At 37.5% G+C, this 19,444-nt stretch overlaps 1 protein-coding gene across 2 annotated transcripts in view; it reads right to left on the bottom strand.

Annotated features, from left to right (window-relative positions):
* UHRF2 (ubiquitin-like with PHD and ring finger domains 2, E3 ubiquitin protein ligase) overlaps nucleotides 1–19,444 on the bottom strand; it is a 92,901-nt gene that overhangs the window by 72,659 nt on the left and 798 nt on the right. For both annotated transcript variants that reach the window (XM_010586052.1, XM_010586053.1), the window contains exons 2-3: nucleotides 5,302–5,544; nucleotides 806–1,068 (exon numbers count right to left, since the gene is read on the bottom strand). In XM_010586052.1, coding sequence (XP_010584354.1) covers nucleotides 806–1,068; nucleotides 5,302–5,544 — 506 coding nt within the window. The remainder of the gene's footprint in view (nucleotides 1–805; nucleotides 1,069–5,301; nucleotides 5,545–19,444) is intronic.

The raw sequence follows: 19,444 nt of genomic DNA, 5'->3' as shown, positions 1-19,444 counted from the left end.
CAAGCTACAGTATTTTTACTAACCTCAGTACCAAAAATTAAGAATCCTCAACTCAAATTTTTATTTGCTTAGAAGCTTAACTTAATGCTTTAACAGATGTTATTTAAAAAAAAAAATCTGGACCAATTTCTCAAGCAAATGAAGTGGTGTAAAACCTGTTCATTAATAAGAAATCCTTCCAAACTCAGGGTTTCCCACCCACACATTGCAGGCTCTGGAATTTGTTTTTACTACAGAAACAAACACAAAAAACCCACAACCCACCCTTAATGTCCTCTCTCCAGTTCAGAATCCATTTCATGCCCTCAGTCACAAAGTTCTCTATAACAAACCTTTACCATAAGTGCAGACCTGCAAGTTTGTGCACAATTGTTCTATTTGGAATAAAATTGATCCAGATCAAGTAACAAAATTTACTCTCATGAGAGTTCTCCTTCAGCTCCAATGAGAGGAACTGAATATACAGAAAATATTTAAAAATAAAAATTAAAACAGTATTTACTTGAAAAAACCCACAGGAAAAATTCAGTTATATAGTTTCTTTTTCTTATATAAGGATGGATTTTAAGTTTCTTGAAGACAAAGAAATTAATACTTGACAAGTATTTAGGCATGAAAAATATCATTACTCCCCATGGATTCACTATATCCAACTGAAAAGTGTTATAAATTTTTTAATAATTTTTTTCTTGGTTGCAATATTGAACTTGCTTTCTTTGATTCCAAGCTTCTTCAAGAAATTCTTGGTTTATACAAACCAAATAACAACATGTGATGTCCTCAAAATAGTATCAGGAGCACTTACTCATCATACTTGATATGATAAATAGCTTCTTCATCAGTGTCCATACAGTCTGAATAAGATGTGGATGGTGTACTGTCCAACTTATTTGCATTTTCTCTAGAATGATCTTGACTTAAATTTCCATTAGTCCTTTTGTAAGTGTTACCACTCTTTCCTTGAGCTTTACCATTCCTATGTCCTTTTGTTGCGCGGGTAACATTTTCTATATGAGCTTCAAACCAGGCTCCAATGCTGACATCACGGGCATCCACCAATTCATTTATCTAGAAGGAAAATTCAGTAATGAATTTATGCTTATTTTTATCTAATCCCAATTAAGAAAAAAATAAATAAGACAATTTACTATGCTACTGCTTAACTTTATCAGTAAAACAATCAACTCTAGCAACTAGTTGAGCTTAAGCAAGTTCAAGTAACATGCAGTCATGAATATGGTGCGCTTTCAGTATTTTATTACTCATCCCTCATAAAATGTAGTATGAATATAATCCGTACGTAATTTCGAAAAGGAAGGCTAGATTTCTTCTTTACCCCCCCTTCAAACCTGAAAGTTAGCTTAATCTTTTTTTATTATCCTTTCCTCTTGCTTTACCAGTTGTTCTTCAAGGCTAAAATAAGCATACACAGTATTAAAATACTAGCTCACAACCAAGGGTTTTAAAGACTTTCCTGAGCCTCCAACTTGGAATTATTATTTAACCTTCTATCTTTCTGGCCTGCAAGATTTTTTTTAACCCTTCAAGACTAAAGGAGAGAGAGGAAACAAGTCTAACAAGGTTGCCAGCCAAAATCTTGACTGAAAGAAATGGAACTATCTCCCAGAATTTCTCCCTTCTGTACTCACAGTAATACTGGTATTAAGCAACCAAACCATTTTACTATTCTAAATCATGTTTCATTTTCTCAAGTCTTCGGCTAATTAAGCAGATGTTCCTTTAATAATACTGAGAATACTGAAAAAAAAAAAAAAGATTTAAAGAAAACTTCCATCAACAGTAAACCATGTATAAAAAAATTATTACAACAGAACTACTGCACAGCCATACCATAGAAAACATCTATAATAAACAATATGAAATACATACATATATATACGGTTTAAGCTACAGCCTTTGTCAAGTACCAACGCAGTGGCAGACAAGATACTTAATTCTTACTAACCCCAAAGGCTAGTTTCTATAAACTGAACGATCTTACTGTACTTTCACAGGAGCAAGCCAAAAAACACACTCAATAACATTTAGTATTTAGAGTGAAGGAGTCCTTAGGTATCTGGAAATGCAGCTGACAGTGGTTTGAGCTAACAAGTTTATCCCAAGAAAGCAACACTTTGCATTTTACTCTTCCCATTCACCATCTTAAAATGGCCTCCAAAACTCAATCCTTTATTCTTCCTCCCATGTAAAATACCAACATGTCTTTTTTTAATTACTATTCTTAAAACCTACAGTATTCAAAGTACAGTTTTTCACCAGGATGAAAATTTCAGCCACATAATAAGCAAATCAGTGAAGGACAGCCTCATTTTAAATCTATCAATCTATTTTAAACATGAACAGTGAATTCTGGAACTTCTAGAAGAAATCCTCATGAAGGCATCCCTACACAACCTTACGTGTTTGAATTAGTTGTAGCTCAAAGTGCTCCTTTACTTCCTCCTCTCAAAAACACAGTTGAGTGAGACATGAACTACTAAGGATTCCCCCATCTGCTGCTACTTCTTGCGACCAGTTACGAAAGTGTCAGAGAAGCCATGTTAGTCAAGTCAGAAATCATCATCAGATCCAGAAAAAAAAAAAATTTAAAAATCTACAAAAAGTCAGTGCAAACTCCCTTAATCGTTTGTCTCCAATGCATCCTTCCATAATTTGATATGCATACTTACACAACAGACTTCCCACCCTTGCAAACAGTAAGAGCAAATAATTATTACCAGAGATCACTGAGGAACATCAGACAACTGTTTTATGTTACTGGTGACTGGTTTAAGAACTGGGTTATTAGTAGCTCTTTGTGAACAGTGTTAAACAAATCCTGATTTTACTAATTACAGACTCAGTTTGTGTGGTTTTTATTCCCAGCTAGTTAAGAGTTCTCAGCTAAGATGTTTTTACTACAGCCAGAGATTTCTGGATGAAAAGTTATGAAGTCTGTGTGAAAATCAGAATGGGAAACATGCACGTGCTTCTAAATGAGCTTTGTCTTTTCTAATATCATTCCTGCATGACCAACCAGTGTTACTGTAACTCCTCTCTTGTAACCTGTCTTTTATTCCTCCTTTTGGCATTGGAGATCAGCCATGGGTACTCTGCTTAGCCAAGGTGATGTCCTTCACACATGCTGAGTCCATTTTGGGATGGAACCCCAGTTCTCAAACAAGACACCACTTACAATTCTCAGTGTTAGTAACAAGGAACAGGAGTTGAACATAATTCTACCCACTACTAGTCCTTCAGAGCCCATTTAAGTATCAAATGTCAGGTACAAGTAGAATATAAAACAAGCTAAAGCATTCTGATTTACATAATATACAATGACCACACAGAGGAACTCTGTTTAAACCACTATTTTAACCATCTAACAATACTTTAATAATTATTAACTATTATTTCCAATATCAACTCTACCACTTTTTTTTTTTTTTCTTACAATTACAGGTTCCACACTGACTACCTTTTCTTTTGGTAGCTGAAATCAGAAAGAGAAGGAGGGCACAGAGGCTGAGACTACTCATAACATGAAGTAAGTAACAGGTATCTTGCTGAGTCTAGCTCTGTATGCAGATCCAGTGAGGCACAGGACTTTCCTCAGAGAGAAAAAATTGCAACAAACTATTCCTTCTTGTAACCAGACAATTCCTTATTGTTTGACAAACAAGCAATTGCAAAATAATTAAATACATCCACCTATCTAGCCATCTAACATAACTTAGTTTATGGCCTTTTAAATTGACTTTTATTAAACAAGTTTACTACCTTTGAATTACACTATTGGCTAAAAATATATTTTTAAGAGTTTCTTGATTCTGTAAGTAGAAATCCTCTATATGTTCCTACTGTCATCTACCATAGCAAACAATGCAATGACGGTACCCTTATTTTTCTCTATATATATTAAAAACATATGGTTGGCTGAAAAAGTAATCAATTCACAGGTAACGAAGAGGAAGTGTTAGGTCCCTAGAATTAGAGATCACAAAAATTCCAGCCAACTCAACAGAATGCGTTTCCTCAAGTACATTTGCCAATATCACCATTCCCTGTACTATTTTCTGTTTTAATCCCAAACAAAACAGCGAAGAGTCTATCTGATATAATTTTTAGCATTTGATCAACTCATCTGTGGCCTCCCATCTCCCCAGTATTCTCTCCATCCTTTCTTGTGTTACCTTTTACACTCATTGATTAATTGTAAAGCATCAGAGCTGAAAAACTGGGTTTTTTCCCACTGTAATAAATGGAGATAGAAGTAAAAGAAGGAAGCACAGAAAAACTTGTGTCTCCATATTCAAGCTACTGACTTTTTGACTCCCTGATTCATCAGAGAATGAGTAAAGCTCACTGCACAGAATGCTACAGCAATGTAGAGAAGTAACTTACCACCTGTCCTTAACACCTAAAATATTAAGTAACAGTCTGCACGAAACTAAGACAGCTTCCCATCAGGATGACAGGTCTAAATAACAGTGTTCCTCTAACTGAAATCAACTTGTACATGTACGGTAGCCTCAACCTCCTTTTCCTTCTCTGTAATTTTGGACATTTTCCAGCTAAAGGATTACTGCTATGGATATTTCTTATGTAAAAGAAACACCCAAACAGGAGGTAAAATGCTACCATTCCCTATATATACACATCCTACTAAATATCCAATGATCTAGCAATCTGGAAATTGCCCATTTTCTGGGTAAATTAAAATTCTGGTAGTCTGATGTAACCCTACATGACAATATCAAAAAATCAACGAGGTACAAAACTAACAATGAATATGATATAGGTGATTCCTAAAAAACCTATAATAAAACAGCAATCATTACATCACATACAATTTAAAGAAATTGTGTATTTCCATAGTTTATCTAGTTCTAATGCAGCACTGACACCTTAGTGTTAAAACAAATATTTGCCAAGCTTGGAAAAAAAAAAAAAAGTCAGGGAAAAGCTACACTTCTCCACAGATTTTTTTTTATTAGCTGCTTCTGTTCACAAAAAGTATTTCTGTTTCACAGGTACTCTAAACTTTTTGGAGAACGTGTTTTGGAGATCACAATGTGTCAGAGTTCACGAACTCTCCTGAAACCTGCAACACCAGTGAGCTTGATACAGAGACACTTTCGTGACTCTGCAAGAGTCAGCTTAAATTAAGTCAATTTGACTTGTGTCAAATCATGAAAAAAAGCAATGACTATACATAATTTTATACAATAAATTTTTTTAACAATAAAATTAAACCCACAAGTGTGAAGCAAGTTTCCAGCTTTTGAAGTTTGTACATACCTTGTACAATCCAATGCCAGGATCAATGAGAAATGAGCGAGATGATGTAGATGGCTGACTGGGTGATCCACTATTTGTTTTTTTGACTTTGTTCTTGCAGTTGGAAAGAGCACAGGGGTTGACTTCTCCATCCTGATCTGTCACAGAAGCAGTGGTAGGAGCTTCAGACTCAGAACGTATCAAAAGCTGAACTATGTCATTTAGTCCAACATTGTAGTCAAATAAAGTATGTCCATCTTCTAGCTGTCAAAAGAAAGGTATACTTGTAAAATTCTACCTTGAGGTAGATCAGTAGTTTCCAAATCTTCCTTTTACTAATAGTACAGACCAGAAGAGGCAAGCCATCTGTTTCAGGTAAATAAAAACCTACGACTCAAGTATATGCAAAACCAAACTCTCACCAAGTTACCTGCAGCCATGGTTTCATCCAACAAAAAAAAAAAATCAGAAAAATTAGAAACAGACCTTTACAGACTGCAGACCTTTTAATTATGCATCAACATCTAAGATAATGCAGTGATTTTCTAGTCAAAAACCAGGTAGGATCTATGCTGCCACTTATATCACGTACACAGTAACTATAAATACATGTGAGAATTTTTAAATAAAAAATCATTGTGTTGTGTACATTTCAGCTACATAATTTCACAATTCCCTCTTTCTCAATCTTTTCTAGAAAGGAAGGCAGTACCTGATACTTCCCTAATATTTTACAAACTATTTTCTAAATAAAACATCTAGATATAAAAAACCTCATATACATACAACTCCATTTACTTTTCAAAACTCTAAGACCTGAAAGTATTGTGCAAGAGCAACTACACTTAGAGGGAAGCAACACCAAAAATACATACTAGGCCTTAAAGTTTATTAAAGGAAATCTTCTAAATTGAGATCATTCAAAAACATTTTTATTCCAGATTTAGCCAGGTTCCCCACTCCCTGACCCCACCCCAAGATCAAAACAGGGTTATTCACTGAAAGTAAGTCTTTTAATTGGTCGGTATAAAAGCTATTATAAAACTGAAGAAAAATGCACTGTGTAGCACTCTCTCAAATAACTTTGCACATCAGGCCCCACTATATTTCCAGATGCAATGAGATCCTGCAGAACACCAGAATATAAATAGGAGTAGACATTTCAATCACATAGCACACAGTTACAAAACATTGTTTTGGGCCCCATTCTGCACAGCTTTAAGTTACCTTTTATTATCTTTATTTTACCCAATGATCTCACCTACCTACAATTAAGCTGAGAAACTCACACCAAAAAACGCCAAGTTGTATGCTAGGAGAGAAGAAAACCAGGAACTAGTGACCACTGCTGCTTTGCTTAGTTAAACACTCTTAACCTACAGCATCTTTGAAGCAGAGATTTAATTTACCTAGAAATATAATACATTGCTTTGGGACATCAAAACTAGAATTTGATTTGTTACGTTTCACTTCACATTGCAGTGGGAGAGAAACATGCATGACTAAAAAAACTCCCACCTGCTTCCAAACTACTTTTGCAACAAAAAATTATATGACCTCTTTCCAGAACAGGTGCCATTTTCAACATCAATGTTTCAGGAATCTTTTTAAACAGATCTGTTTTCATGAGCTTATGGGTGGTATCAATACAAGAAAAAGTAGGGAGCAGGAAGGAACAGAAAAATAAAGAAATGGGAGGGAATTCTCCAGCTTCTCACTAACGTATCTGTGACATTCAAATGATCTCAGGATAGACAAAAGTGGAATGTAGGTGCCTTCCTTCAACCCCTCTGCTTTTTCAAAACAACTCTAAAGGGCAGAGGACATTTAGAGACATAAGCTGACACTCAAGAAAGGAGTCAGTTCTTCCACGAATGTATGATCTGTAAAAAGAAATTACTCTCTATATTGCTGATAACTACTGTACCCCACAGCTGGGATATGTAAACAGGAGTAGTCATAGTTTGTTTCAATGTAATTGAAACCGACCCAGCTGTCTAGTCAATAGCTATGGGAATGACCGGTGTAGCTGACTGTTTTCAAACCAGTTCAAAACACACCAGCAAGTTTAAGTAACCTTTCCTGTCCTACTATGTCATATGTTCCTATGCTTTTGACAACTCTTTAATGAAGGGGAAAGAAGTGTTCTTGCAGTCCTATGACAATCCAGTTTTGGGGGCTTCTCATGCCACAAGTTTGTATTTTCGCTGTTAAGATTAAAGAAGTTTAAAAACAGCTATTCTTAGATTCAAAACACAAATAAACCCCCAAAAAGACAAATAGTTGCCTCGCAATAATACATTTGAAAGGGGCTGGGGTGGTGGCAGGGAGAAGATCCACATTTCTGGAGCTGCTACTGCTTCTGAGTACTACTCCAGGCCCACTTTGAAGATTCAATCCCCCACCAAATGTTTTTTTTTGTTGCAAAATGCTTAAAAAAAAAAATTAAAAATCAGCAGTACATCTGCAAAATAGATCACTTCTTAAATAAGGAATAAATTGGATGTTATTGAAGACAACACAACTTCTGCTCCGTTCTTCTGTTCCAATTGGACTGGACAAGCTGTGGCAGAGGTTCCAGCGTGCAATTTCTAGAATCCTATGGTATAAGGAAATCTTCTGAAAGCTAATGTGGTGGAGAGAAAAGGATAACCTTGCTCCTGGTAGACTGAAGGTATGTAGGCAACATACAGGTGAGAGCAAAGCAATACTGTCATTGATCCTTTTCTCCCAGGACACGCCACGTGCAGGCTGACAAAAAAAATATTTTGAGGTACTGGAGTTTAAAGCCACTTCAGTGAAGACCTAAATCTGAACAGCCTGAATGACCAACCATAACCAGGTAACCAGTGTTAACACTCAACTAAAAAATGTATTCTGTCTAGTCTTTGTGATCTGTTCATCAGTTATGACTGCAGCATAAGTTATATCTTCAATCCACAACTGAATCCTCCCTATTAGCATGGGAAAGAGGTGAAAAAAAAAAAAAAAAAAGACTTAAAAAAAGCCACTTGTCCAGGAATAGTTATATTTAACATGTTCAGAAAGCAAGACATACCTAGGCTAGGCCTTGAGTAAGAAGAAGCCTCCTCTAATGACACAAACACCCATGCCCATGCACAGACTACCTACTCATGCATAGGAATCAAAGAAGTCAGTTTTGATGAACATGAACTAAACAATCAACAGAATAAACTGGTGACTGCAAAGTTGTCTACTTTACAGTACTAATTTATAATGAATTAGCATTCTGTTCTCTGCCCAAGTGGGTGTGGGATTTTTGCTTTGTTTCTATAATCAGTATTCTTTGCAGGAGTATTTTATTATTATTCTGTGACTAGTGATGTCATGCTTAAGTCTGAAAGCACAGTAACAGAGAGAAGATTACTATAAACACACTTCAAATGAGGAAAGATGTAGTGTTTGGCAATGTGATAGAGAAAGAGCACCTGTTTATATGAGCAAAAAATACATTCCCAGAGTATTAGCAACCATATAAATTTAGACCAAGTCCATGACTGCAACCCTGCCTTCTTCTAGGAACAAAGTAGAGAAACACAAAAACTCAAGCTCACAGGCTATTTGACTTGCAAGAACTAATGTGTGTATCTACAAGTATACCTATACGCAGCACTATTGCACCACTGAATTTAAATCCTTGGAGTAACAAAGTTGGAAAACAATCAATGTTTAAAGAACTCCATTCCACAACAGAAGCAGAGAAGAACTGTAAGATATTGTTTCTTGAATTACCGACACTATACTGATGTTAACATAACAGGGGGATCTTGGCCAGTAAGGCTATAACATCACAGACTGCTAGAATAAGAGAACACTAATGCAGCACATCACTTTACAGCGTACCTGTCCCTCCCTCCAGTGTTACATCTCCTACTCTGTTCCAAGTTGGCCAGGGACTGTAAGATGACTTTTCAAATTGTATTATTAAAGCAGTATCAGATGCAGAAAACTCAGGACCTGCCACTATGTCTGGATATTAACAAGCACTAGGAGAAAAAGCTTGTTACCTTCCTTTCTAGAGACAATCAGCATTTTAAATCCAACCTGGAATAAAGTATTTCCTACCCGAAAGAACCACAAAAAACCAACCCCACAAAAAAAACAAAACCACCTGCAAACACCCCCCCCACACACCTCTTATGTCCTGCCTTACTATGTCATCAACGTTCATGAAAACATTACTAAATTGAGTCCCAAATAACCTCACAGACAAGTTAAATATTCAACCTAGAAAGGTTGAAAATTTCATCAAAAACAGTCTGACAATTTGTGGGCACAGGTGCTGACCAGTCTGCCAGTCAGCCTTATGGTATGCTCACTTCTAACAACAGTTACTTATATAAATATATAAACAATTTCATCCCATTCTGCTGCATAAAGATGCTAAGAAGATTCCCTGAGAAGATGTTTGCCTGGACCGTGTATTAAAAGAAAAGGAAGAAACATTACACATTTACTTAATCATTCACTAAGCATTTAAGGACACTTGTCATTCACAAGTTTATACATGCAAGCCAGAAACAAATGTAATCAAGCAAGTACCAGATAATCAAGCTGTATCTCATTCAAGTCAGTTATGATTTCTTAATGGGTGATTAGAATATGTACTAAAGCAAAAATAACTGAACAGGCAATTTCATTTATGAAATTTTGCTAGCTCTACTGATCCTACTGTCATTAAAAAAAAGATGCATTTGTTTCCTTAGCAGTAGATTTCACTTTCAGTTTTTCTTCTTCTTAATGACCGTCATGCTTCAAAAGCCTTTAAGGCTTCATTAACATATTCTGAATTAAGTGACACTAAAGAGCAGCTAGATTTAGTGTATCTAACACTCTTTCACTACACTAAATAGCCATAAGTGGAGAAACAGATTACATCTTTCAAATGTTCTTCATAGATCACGTTATAGACACTATCAATTTCAAAATACTTCTAGAGAAGGTTGTTATAAATGCTTCAAGAGAAGACAACACTATGCTTACACTACTACACAGAAGTAGCTGTAGAGCAAAGTAATACTGGAATTGATATCTACCTACTATCACTGTTAGAAGAATTGTCTTGTAACATCAAGCCACAAATGACTTTAAAAGCATGTAAAAGCTGCACTTTGACAAACATGAATGATCATGCAGAGTACCGTATGATACATCACTTGGAAAAAAAAATATATATGCCCAACAAGTAATTCACCAATTACTATCACATTAAATTGTCTACAAGTCCCAGCAGAAGCACAGCTCATCATGGGTTAGACAGCATGTACAGAGACCTCCCAAGAAAGCACATAATCGCTCTTGTAAGAACACATTAACTACTGTTTTTATCTTAGAGTGTGATCCAGGACAGTAAGTTCCTCGGTCACCTTAATCCAGCCATTCCACTTGACAATCTAGATATTTAATCAGTTACGGAAGTGTGCCTTTGAGCATCTTCTGAGGCTTTCTTTTCCAAGAATTAGAGCAGTGCCTACATCTAGCAATAAAGATGAAAGAAACCATAATGAATGCAGAAGAGCTCTTTAATTAATGTAGTATGATGAAAAGTTAAGTGACATCAATCTTTTATTCTGCACAGGTATTACATGCACCCTACAAATTTCTTTAACAGAAAATGCGTAAGGGTAAAGACCTTCAAGCTCAAGTTGAGTAGAAAAAATTTGGTCAAGAGTTGTTTATACGAGTTACCCAGGGAGTAAGTTAGTCTGAAGAAATCAAGAAACCATGACTTGCAGCTCAGTACTCACTGAAAGCAAGCAAAGTGGACTTCTAAAATTTCTAGTATTCTCCATCTCACGATTTATGTACAAACCTAACTTTTTCTGCCTCTGAGAAAGCTGTTGGAGTTGTGAATTCCACTTAATGATTTTACAGAAGCATTCAAACACATCTCCAACCAGTACCTAGTAATGAAAGGCCTACCTGAAAATTCAAAATCAGCTTTTAAGTATGTAACAGTGAGTTTTGGGCCAATGGGACCAACTCAGGTCAAGAAAATCTCAATAATCTTTACTGCACATTAGACACTCAGCTCATGGAATTCAGCCATTCACAAAGTGCGCTCAGTTTGCTTACAGTTTCAAAACTGAAAGAGAACCTGAACAATTATTTTTTTATTCCACATGGAAAACTGTAGCCTACACCTGGAATATCTGGTATCTGAAGAGAATGCTTCAGGATTCTGGGATCTTTAAATTCATTTATGAACCACATTCAGAGCAGTAGGCACAATAACTGAAGGTTACTTTCTTCATATGAATTGGAATGTTTAATATGTGCTGTCTTAAAGTGTTTGCAACTCCAGGAGATACACTTCCTCCTCAACCAACTCTAGTTTCAACTGTACTTGTTGCAGCTCCCATACAGGCTGCTCTGTCAAAAAATACTTCGTCTGGAGGTCATCCTACTAGAACATCCCATGTCCGTCTTGCACATAGCACAGTTCTGCTGCTATCAGTGACATTTTTTGAGTGATGTACCAGGAACTGTTCAGGGTCCTAAATGATATACCTGGCCCTGCACAATGAAACTCCACTCAGACAATCCATTATACTAAGAGAATAAAAAGGCAAGTAGCCACATCCAAACACGTTTAACCAAAGACTGCACATCCACAAGGTTTAGTGGCTCCTTCTCACGTGCCTACAGAATACTGTTTCTGAAATGCAGGCTTGACTATACTATGATAGCACAAGAGGAGATGGCCTCAAGTTGTGCCAGGGGAGGTTTAGATTGGATATTAGGAAAAATTTCTTTACTGAAAGGGTTGTCAGGCATTGGAACAGGCTGCCCAGGGAAGTGGTGGTGTCACCATCCCTGGAGGTATCCAAAAACACATAGACGAGGCACTTCAGGACATGGTTTAGTGGGCACGGTGGTGTTGGGTTGACGGTTGGACTGAAAGATCTTAAAGGTCTTTTCCAACCTAAACAATTCTATGATTCTATGATCTCCACATTTTAAACAAGGGTTTGCATATATACTGTACAGTCATAAAGACACCTTGTTCATACTGTTTTCACCTTGGTGCTCCTGAATGTTCTCCTAACTCTCCGTTCCTTATTGCAGCTGGCATTTTTAGCAAAGATCCTCATAGAAACCAAACAGCAACACCTATCAGTCTCATGCAAAAACTAACTGTAATAAAGGTTCACTTTACTAAACAGGAAATAACTTTAATCTTGCTTGGAGAGAAATACCCAAGAAACCCTAGGTCACCATTATTAGTGCTTTTCCTCCTTGACTTTCTAACAAGCTCCTCAATGAAAGCAAAGCCCAAATAGAAACAGATTGAGACTTCACAAACATGTTTCTTGTTTGCCACTAGAAGTACTTTAATTTACACAGTTTCATTAAAAGTCCTAGCATTGACAATCTGTTCTCCAAGATTCATGTTTTTATTTCTCAATAGTTTGGACTTCATAGCTTGCTGTTAAAAATAAACAGATGCAAATGGCAGATCATTCGCTCACTTCAAGAAGAAGAATTTACTCATCAATTAAAAAAAAAAGATAAAAATAATTGCTCTTATTCACTCTTAGTATTCTTTAGTGTGATGACATTATAATGGAACACGAGAGTAGGTACAATATCTGGACAAGGAAGTTCTCTGACAGAGTCTAGATCCATATCCCTCCAGAACAGAATACAGGCAGATCACAACATTTTAAAAAAACAGTAACCAAACAAGTTATTAGTGTCTGGAGATTATGGTCCAAATTAGACTCAGTTCTGTCATTTTTTTGCCATGAGATTCACATCTCAAAGCAGCCTACAGGAATGTTTGAAGACATGACCCTTATGCCACCAAAAATCCCACCAACAAGGTAACACCAATTAGTCTTTGTATCAGAGAGTGTACTCCCTTTTAACTGCTTACATGTGTTATTCGACAGGTAATGATCTGCCCTGGACTCAAGGAAAAAGGTAGCAGTAACACTGGATGGTATCAAATGTCTTACTCCCAGTAAATCATAATCTAGATAGGTATCACAGTCTTAGACTCCCACAGTACTCAGCAGAAAGCACACAGCAAGAGGAACTCCTAGAGAAGGAAGAATATGGAAGCTTTCAGTATCTGAGAAAGGCTTTTCTACAATTATAGTGACAATCAATGAGTTTGATCATACCACAGTGTGAATATGCTGTGCTGCTTCAACTCTCCACACATAAGAGGAAGTCTGGCACATGCTACACAAAGCCACACAAGCTCAGAAGAACTTGCAGAATCTTGCTGCTGACACTGTCTGTAATTACACACCAATCTCAGTACAAACACCATGATAAATGTACATCGGTCACCTTCATACTCAAACAAGACTAACTTTCTCTAAGAAGAAATTCACACTTTTCCTGAAGTTCTGTAACCAAAATTAAGTACAGAAGCCTACATTTTAAGGCCACGTTCTCCAGCAAAACAGTGGGTTTTTACACCATAACTACAAAATTATTTGCAGAGTGCACAGGTGGTTACCAACACATTTTACCTTTTGATCTGGACTACCTATAATCCAGAAAAGATTCCAGTGTACAAGATTAGTGCCTACAGGAAAACAGCTGAAAGTGAAGAGCTGTAAGAAAAGACTCTTTGGCTGCCTTCACCTTTATCTTTTGATTAAGTCATTCTCAGTCTCAGCCAAAACTTCTACAGGGTTCAAGTCTGTACCTCTTCCAAGTTAAACTTTTTAATAAGAAGTTCAGGTTTTGAAGACTATTTCTTCCTTTATCACTGGGTGAGATACAGAAAAAAAACCCTGCTAATTTAGATATGACATTTTCCTCTTGAATGCAACTCTAAATCCCATTAAAGGAACATTTGCTTATTAACTTCTAGCTGGAAAATGAAGTTAGAGCAGCAAGGTTTCTCTTCTTTTGCAGTTCTCAGAAGTCTTTCAATTACGTAAATAAAAGTTCATGGCATCATCTGTCTGACATTTAGGATTACCTGATACTTTTGTTAAAAAAAAAAAAAGTATGTCAAAATATAAAGCTGCACTGAAATCCTTAGAAGCATGGAAAGACTCATCCATCTCTACTGCTTAGATGAGAGTGGTCAAGTACCTCCTGTATGATGGTATGGACTTCTACAGCACAGGCAACTGAAGTTCAGCAACAGTGGTGCCAGGGAGAGCAAATGACTGTCTGCAGCTTGTAAGGATACCTGTAATGAAGAACTGGTTATTATCTGAACCTTCTGCAATCAACAACAAAAGTCTAAAAAAATAAGTAAATACAATAGCCAGGGGTATCAGGGCATTTATTTTAACATAATTTAAGAGTTAAATGATTAGGAATAGAGATCCATTTAACAGCTTTTAAAGAAGAGAATCATCTCGTAACTTCCAATATAAATGCTATCAACACTTGACTACATTTCATCACTGGAAATCCTCATCATTTAATTCCATATTCTCCACAGCTTCCACATTCTTCCTTCTCTAGGAGTTCCTCTTGCTGTATGCTTTCTGCCTAGTACTGTGGGAGTCTCTAAGACTATGATACCTATATAGATTACGATTTACTAAGAGTAAGACATATGATACCATCTAGTGTTACAACTACCTTTTTCCTCAAGTCCAGCGGAGATCATTTAGTGTAGGCCATGCATCAGCAGTGTTCTGCATCTAAGGGTTTGCAGTGGTTTTTTTCATTGTAAAAAGAAATATTCAGTTTCCAAGAGCTTCCAGATTAATTAAAAAAGCACAAGTACTACACTGTCTTAACTAGAATACATTAATAAATATACATGCCAGAAAATATAGCCTTAAAGCCGGCTGCAATTTCTTACAGGTTGTATTATGTTTTTTCAGCTTCCTACTACTGAAGTCATACATACAAAATAGTATAAACTATTGTGTCTTCACATATGCTTCAGCTTTTCCTTCAGTTTGTTTAGGTGCTTCGAATTACAAAGACAATGGTACCGAGAAATGGCAAGTTGCATTAGTAGTTGTACAGCAAAAATTTAACAAGAAGCTGATTTCAGTAAACAACTTCTGCAGTCATATAAAAAACTTGCAAATAAGGCTACCAAACCTACTGCCAGATAAGGTCGAAGTATAATCCATTAACGTTTTGGGAATTTTGGAATGCTGTATGATCCTTTCTGCCCTGAAGGCTCCAGATGACTGACTCTCACCAAGCTACAGAGCTACTACTTGCTACCAGCTTCACTGTAGAATGGCAATTACCACCTTTCTAAGACTTCTTCAAATTATTTCTCCAAAATATAAAATGTAACTGCTCCAGTTGAAGACTTCTCACACCCAGATTCTCCCTAAAGCAGATGGGGTTTGGACAGCTTCAGCTGAAAATGTTTACAATTTTCCACACAAAATAAAGCTGGGAAGAGATTGTATTAAGAAACTTGATTGTTTTATGAATAGGTTTAGCACACCCATTCTTCGGGGAAAGAGTCCATAAATAATGCTTTTCTATCCTGGAAATTCACCCAAGCTGTAATTAAGAAGCCCTTAAACATACAGTTCACAAACCAGAAGCTTAGAAGCTCAAACTCACACAAGATTCAGTCCACTGCTCACATGCCAGCCCAGGTCAGCAGAAGTTAAAGAGGTCTTGTATAAGAAAGGCTGTAGGCAAACCAAGGCATGTCCTATTGCCAGATTTATAACCGCGCGTTTCACTGAGGCTGCTTTATCACAAGGGTGCTCTCATGCAAAACTGAGGTTCCTCCACTCCTCCTACCCCTCTACAGTTTCAGTTAAGTTTACAGAAACAAAAAAAATCCTAAACGCTTGGGCATTACAGCATGGGTGTGACATACTTAAGAGTCAGCTTGCACAACTAAGTAACACAATGCATACTACCATACTTTTTTGTGCATAAAAGCAGAGCTGAATTTCTTCTAGTGAAATAAACCTAATTTGCAACAACTTTCACATCAAGTAAATAATTGGCTTCAATACTCTCACTTCCACCTGCTGACTTCAGTCTCCCATGAAACAGGTTTGGAGTGTCTTCCTTGCCAACAAGATTAGTGGGCATGGTTGATGGTTGGACTTGATGATCTTGAAGGTCTTTTCCAACCTAAATGATTCTATGATTAATGACTTCAAAAGCAATTTCAGTCACTGCCTCTTACATATACTATGAAGAAATATTTGGGCTTCAGTGTCCTTCTTCCCTGACTCTGATAAGCACTATGGAAAAACCACTTGAGATGATGGTTTCTTTAACAACAGTAGCAATTTACAAGTTTTCACTGAATTCAAATTCCAACAGGATGGGAGAGGATGATGGAAGAAGCCAACACAAGATTATATTATTTTCTGTATTCCGTAAACAATACATGTTGCTGAAATACAACAGTGTGCATGTTTAGTTCTATGTGAAACGCAAGTTGCCATTAACACCCCTACAGTCTTCCGGACAACCTTAAGTCCTCTGGCAAGTTTTCCAACTTAAATAAACTTCAGTCTATTTTTACTGCTCGATTTTTCCAGCACTGTAACTGAAAGCTAGAAATCCCACAATGACTACCAATGACTATAGCTTGGTCCTATAGAAAATCTGCTCTTATAGGTCAAGATGCCAAGAATTTGTCTACTATAACATCTCCTTCACTTTCATGAATGAAACTAAGAACTTCTATTCTCATCAAGAAGTGCTATACAGGTTTTCCAGTTAGGACAGACAGAGAGTATGCTGCCACAGGACAGGTTGTCTTGTCTTGCTTTTCTGAATTTTAGAGGAACTCCACACAATGCATTGTAGTTTATGAGTTAACTCAGAGTTAACATGTAACACCACAGATAAAGCATTAGATGGGAATAGTCTATGGTGGAACAAGGTTAAGATAGGATTTATTCCAGCATAAGGAAATATTTGTGTCCCTCCAAGAAACTCCAACTTCTTCAACAAAGGAAGCAAGAGACGTCACTGTGGGTTTCTATGTTCAATAGACTTCGCTGACTTAACTGCAGACTAGGTTATTATGCCACAGTAAAGAACTATTCATACACTACTATTGCCTTTCCTCAGAAAGTTCTGCCCCAATCTACAGAATGACTCAACTTCTCTGGCTGATAAACAGTTATTCAGCTCCACAGAAATGTGCACCCCCAGAGTGTCCAGGATGTCCTCACAGACCAGACCAAGTTACAGAGTAATACTATCTTGCTCACTCTTCAGTGTCACATGTGAATGGTGGATCCTCCTGGCAGTTAAGAGTTAAAAACCAGAAAGCAGTCTGCTCAACCAAGTAGTGCTTTTCCTGGTTTTACAAGAGAAAAATAGTAATACAAAGTATTACATTAATCAATCACAACACTAGGTTTTAATCAGTAGTTCTAGGGTACTTTAATCCTTAAGAACAGGGGCGTGAAGTACTGCCCCCTTAAAGTCCTGCATTTGTGTTTGAAGATCAGACAACAGCAAATTACAGTATACCACAAACTACATTAACTGGACATGGACACTTCTAAAGAACTGCAAAATAACACCTCTAGCTCCAAATGTTACTTGAAGCTGTTTTCTACTGCAAGCTAAGAACATGAAGTTGTTGAAATTCAGCCCATAAACAGTGACTCACTTAGGTTTCTGTGTCCTTATAACCTCGTACACCTCACATTTTTAGAGGAAAGGAGGATATTTAGCCAGTCTTCTGGTACCCACCACTTGCAAGGTCCAAGTATTTCTAGAAGTTCCCAGAGAGACTACAGTAAGCGGTACTCAGTAGGAAAGTCACGGTTCTACCAGCAGACTGTAGAGATTTACCCATACTGAGTACTAACCAGATAAAATAGGAGAAGAGTTTGGACTAGATCATGTTTTTTCCAACATGCAGGAAACTTATTTTTTTTTCCTCCATGTTTTCACTTCCGTATACTGCTTTCTATTCACCTCACATGCCCTTTTTTATTTTTTATTTTATCACAGCCCTGAGAGAGCTTAAGTTGTTTACAGTTTCATTTGCTCATGTCTCTCAACATCCAGTTTTACTTGGGCAAGAGCGATCCTTCTGACCTTTTTTCCTACCTACTAGCACCATGGGATCAGAATAGTAATCCATAACCATCAAGGAAACTTCAGAATTAATTATGGTAATTGCAAGAAAATGGACATAAATGGTGAGTGAAGCTATAAAAAAGAACTTCCAACTCTTCACTGAACATGATCCCAACTGTGTTCTAAACTGGATAAACTAAGTACTAAACTCACAAATGCTGCTCATTTAGGCAACTTCAGCTATAATACTTCACTGTTCTGCTTTCTTAAGCAAGACATCTGTTAACTAAAATGTTCAAACTAATTGGTCTGGCCACTGACAGACTACATAGAAAAAGCACAACACACTACAGGCTCATCATCGCTGCTCCTTGGGTAAACCTTGTGTCCCACACCAAGCTCTGCACTGAAAGAAGAGGTGTGCTGGCACAGCACAAACCTAAACAGGTTACACAACTTCCAAGACTGATGTTCCTTGATTTGGTCCCTTCAGGGAAACGTGAGATTGTCCGTAATGGTCTCGGCAGACACATCCTCACAAACACTCAGTCACCAATCTGTAGAACACAAAAATCTACTAATTTGCTACTGGGTTCACAATCTAGGCTTAGCATCTAGCCACCAATGCTCACCTTCTAGTCATAGTTAAATTCCTGTTTCTCACTCCCCCCCATTTGTAAAGACACACACTTCATCTCTTTTGAGGCAGAAACCTCACTGCCGTGGATTACTGAGTTTAGGCAAACGCTGCAAGACTCGTCTGTTGTAAGAAGGCGCATCTTAAGAGCCAGGCGCCCAGAAACACACCATGCATCCCATACCTGCCTTACCAGGTAATAACCGTGCCTCACTTAACAACTCAAGCAGTGAGTACACCCCACAGCTTAGGTAATGCAGCCGGAGAGGTTACACCCTTCGGCAACAAAGATGCAGCCTGAGGCAACCTCTTCGGATCAAAACATACTTGGCACCAGAGTGGAGGGGAAGTACGGGCTCACAGAAAGCTTTCCGCCAGCTACCCCACGAACACCGCACCCCGCTCTGGGGGAAACGCCTCTTCGGACGGACGGCCAGCAGCAGCCGCCCCGCTCCCACCGGTGACACACCGCTCCCCGCGCCGAGGAGGCGCGCGCGCGGCGGACAAGTTGTGCCCGCGCAAACCAACCCCGCGCCGCCG

The sequence above is a fragment of the Haliaeetus leucocephalus genome, unplaced genomic scaffold, assembly GCF_000737465.1.
Source record: "Haliaeetus leucocephalus isolate CR32 unplaced genomic scaffold, Haliaeetus_leucocephalus-4.0 Scaffold139, whole genome shotgun sequence".
Taxonomy (NCBI): Eukaryota; Metazoa; Chordata; class Aves; order Accipitriformes; family Accipitridae; genus Haliaeetus; species Haliaeetus leucocephalus.
This window is presented reverse-complemented; position numbering and strand designations above follow the sequence as displayed.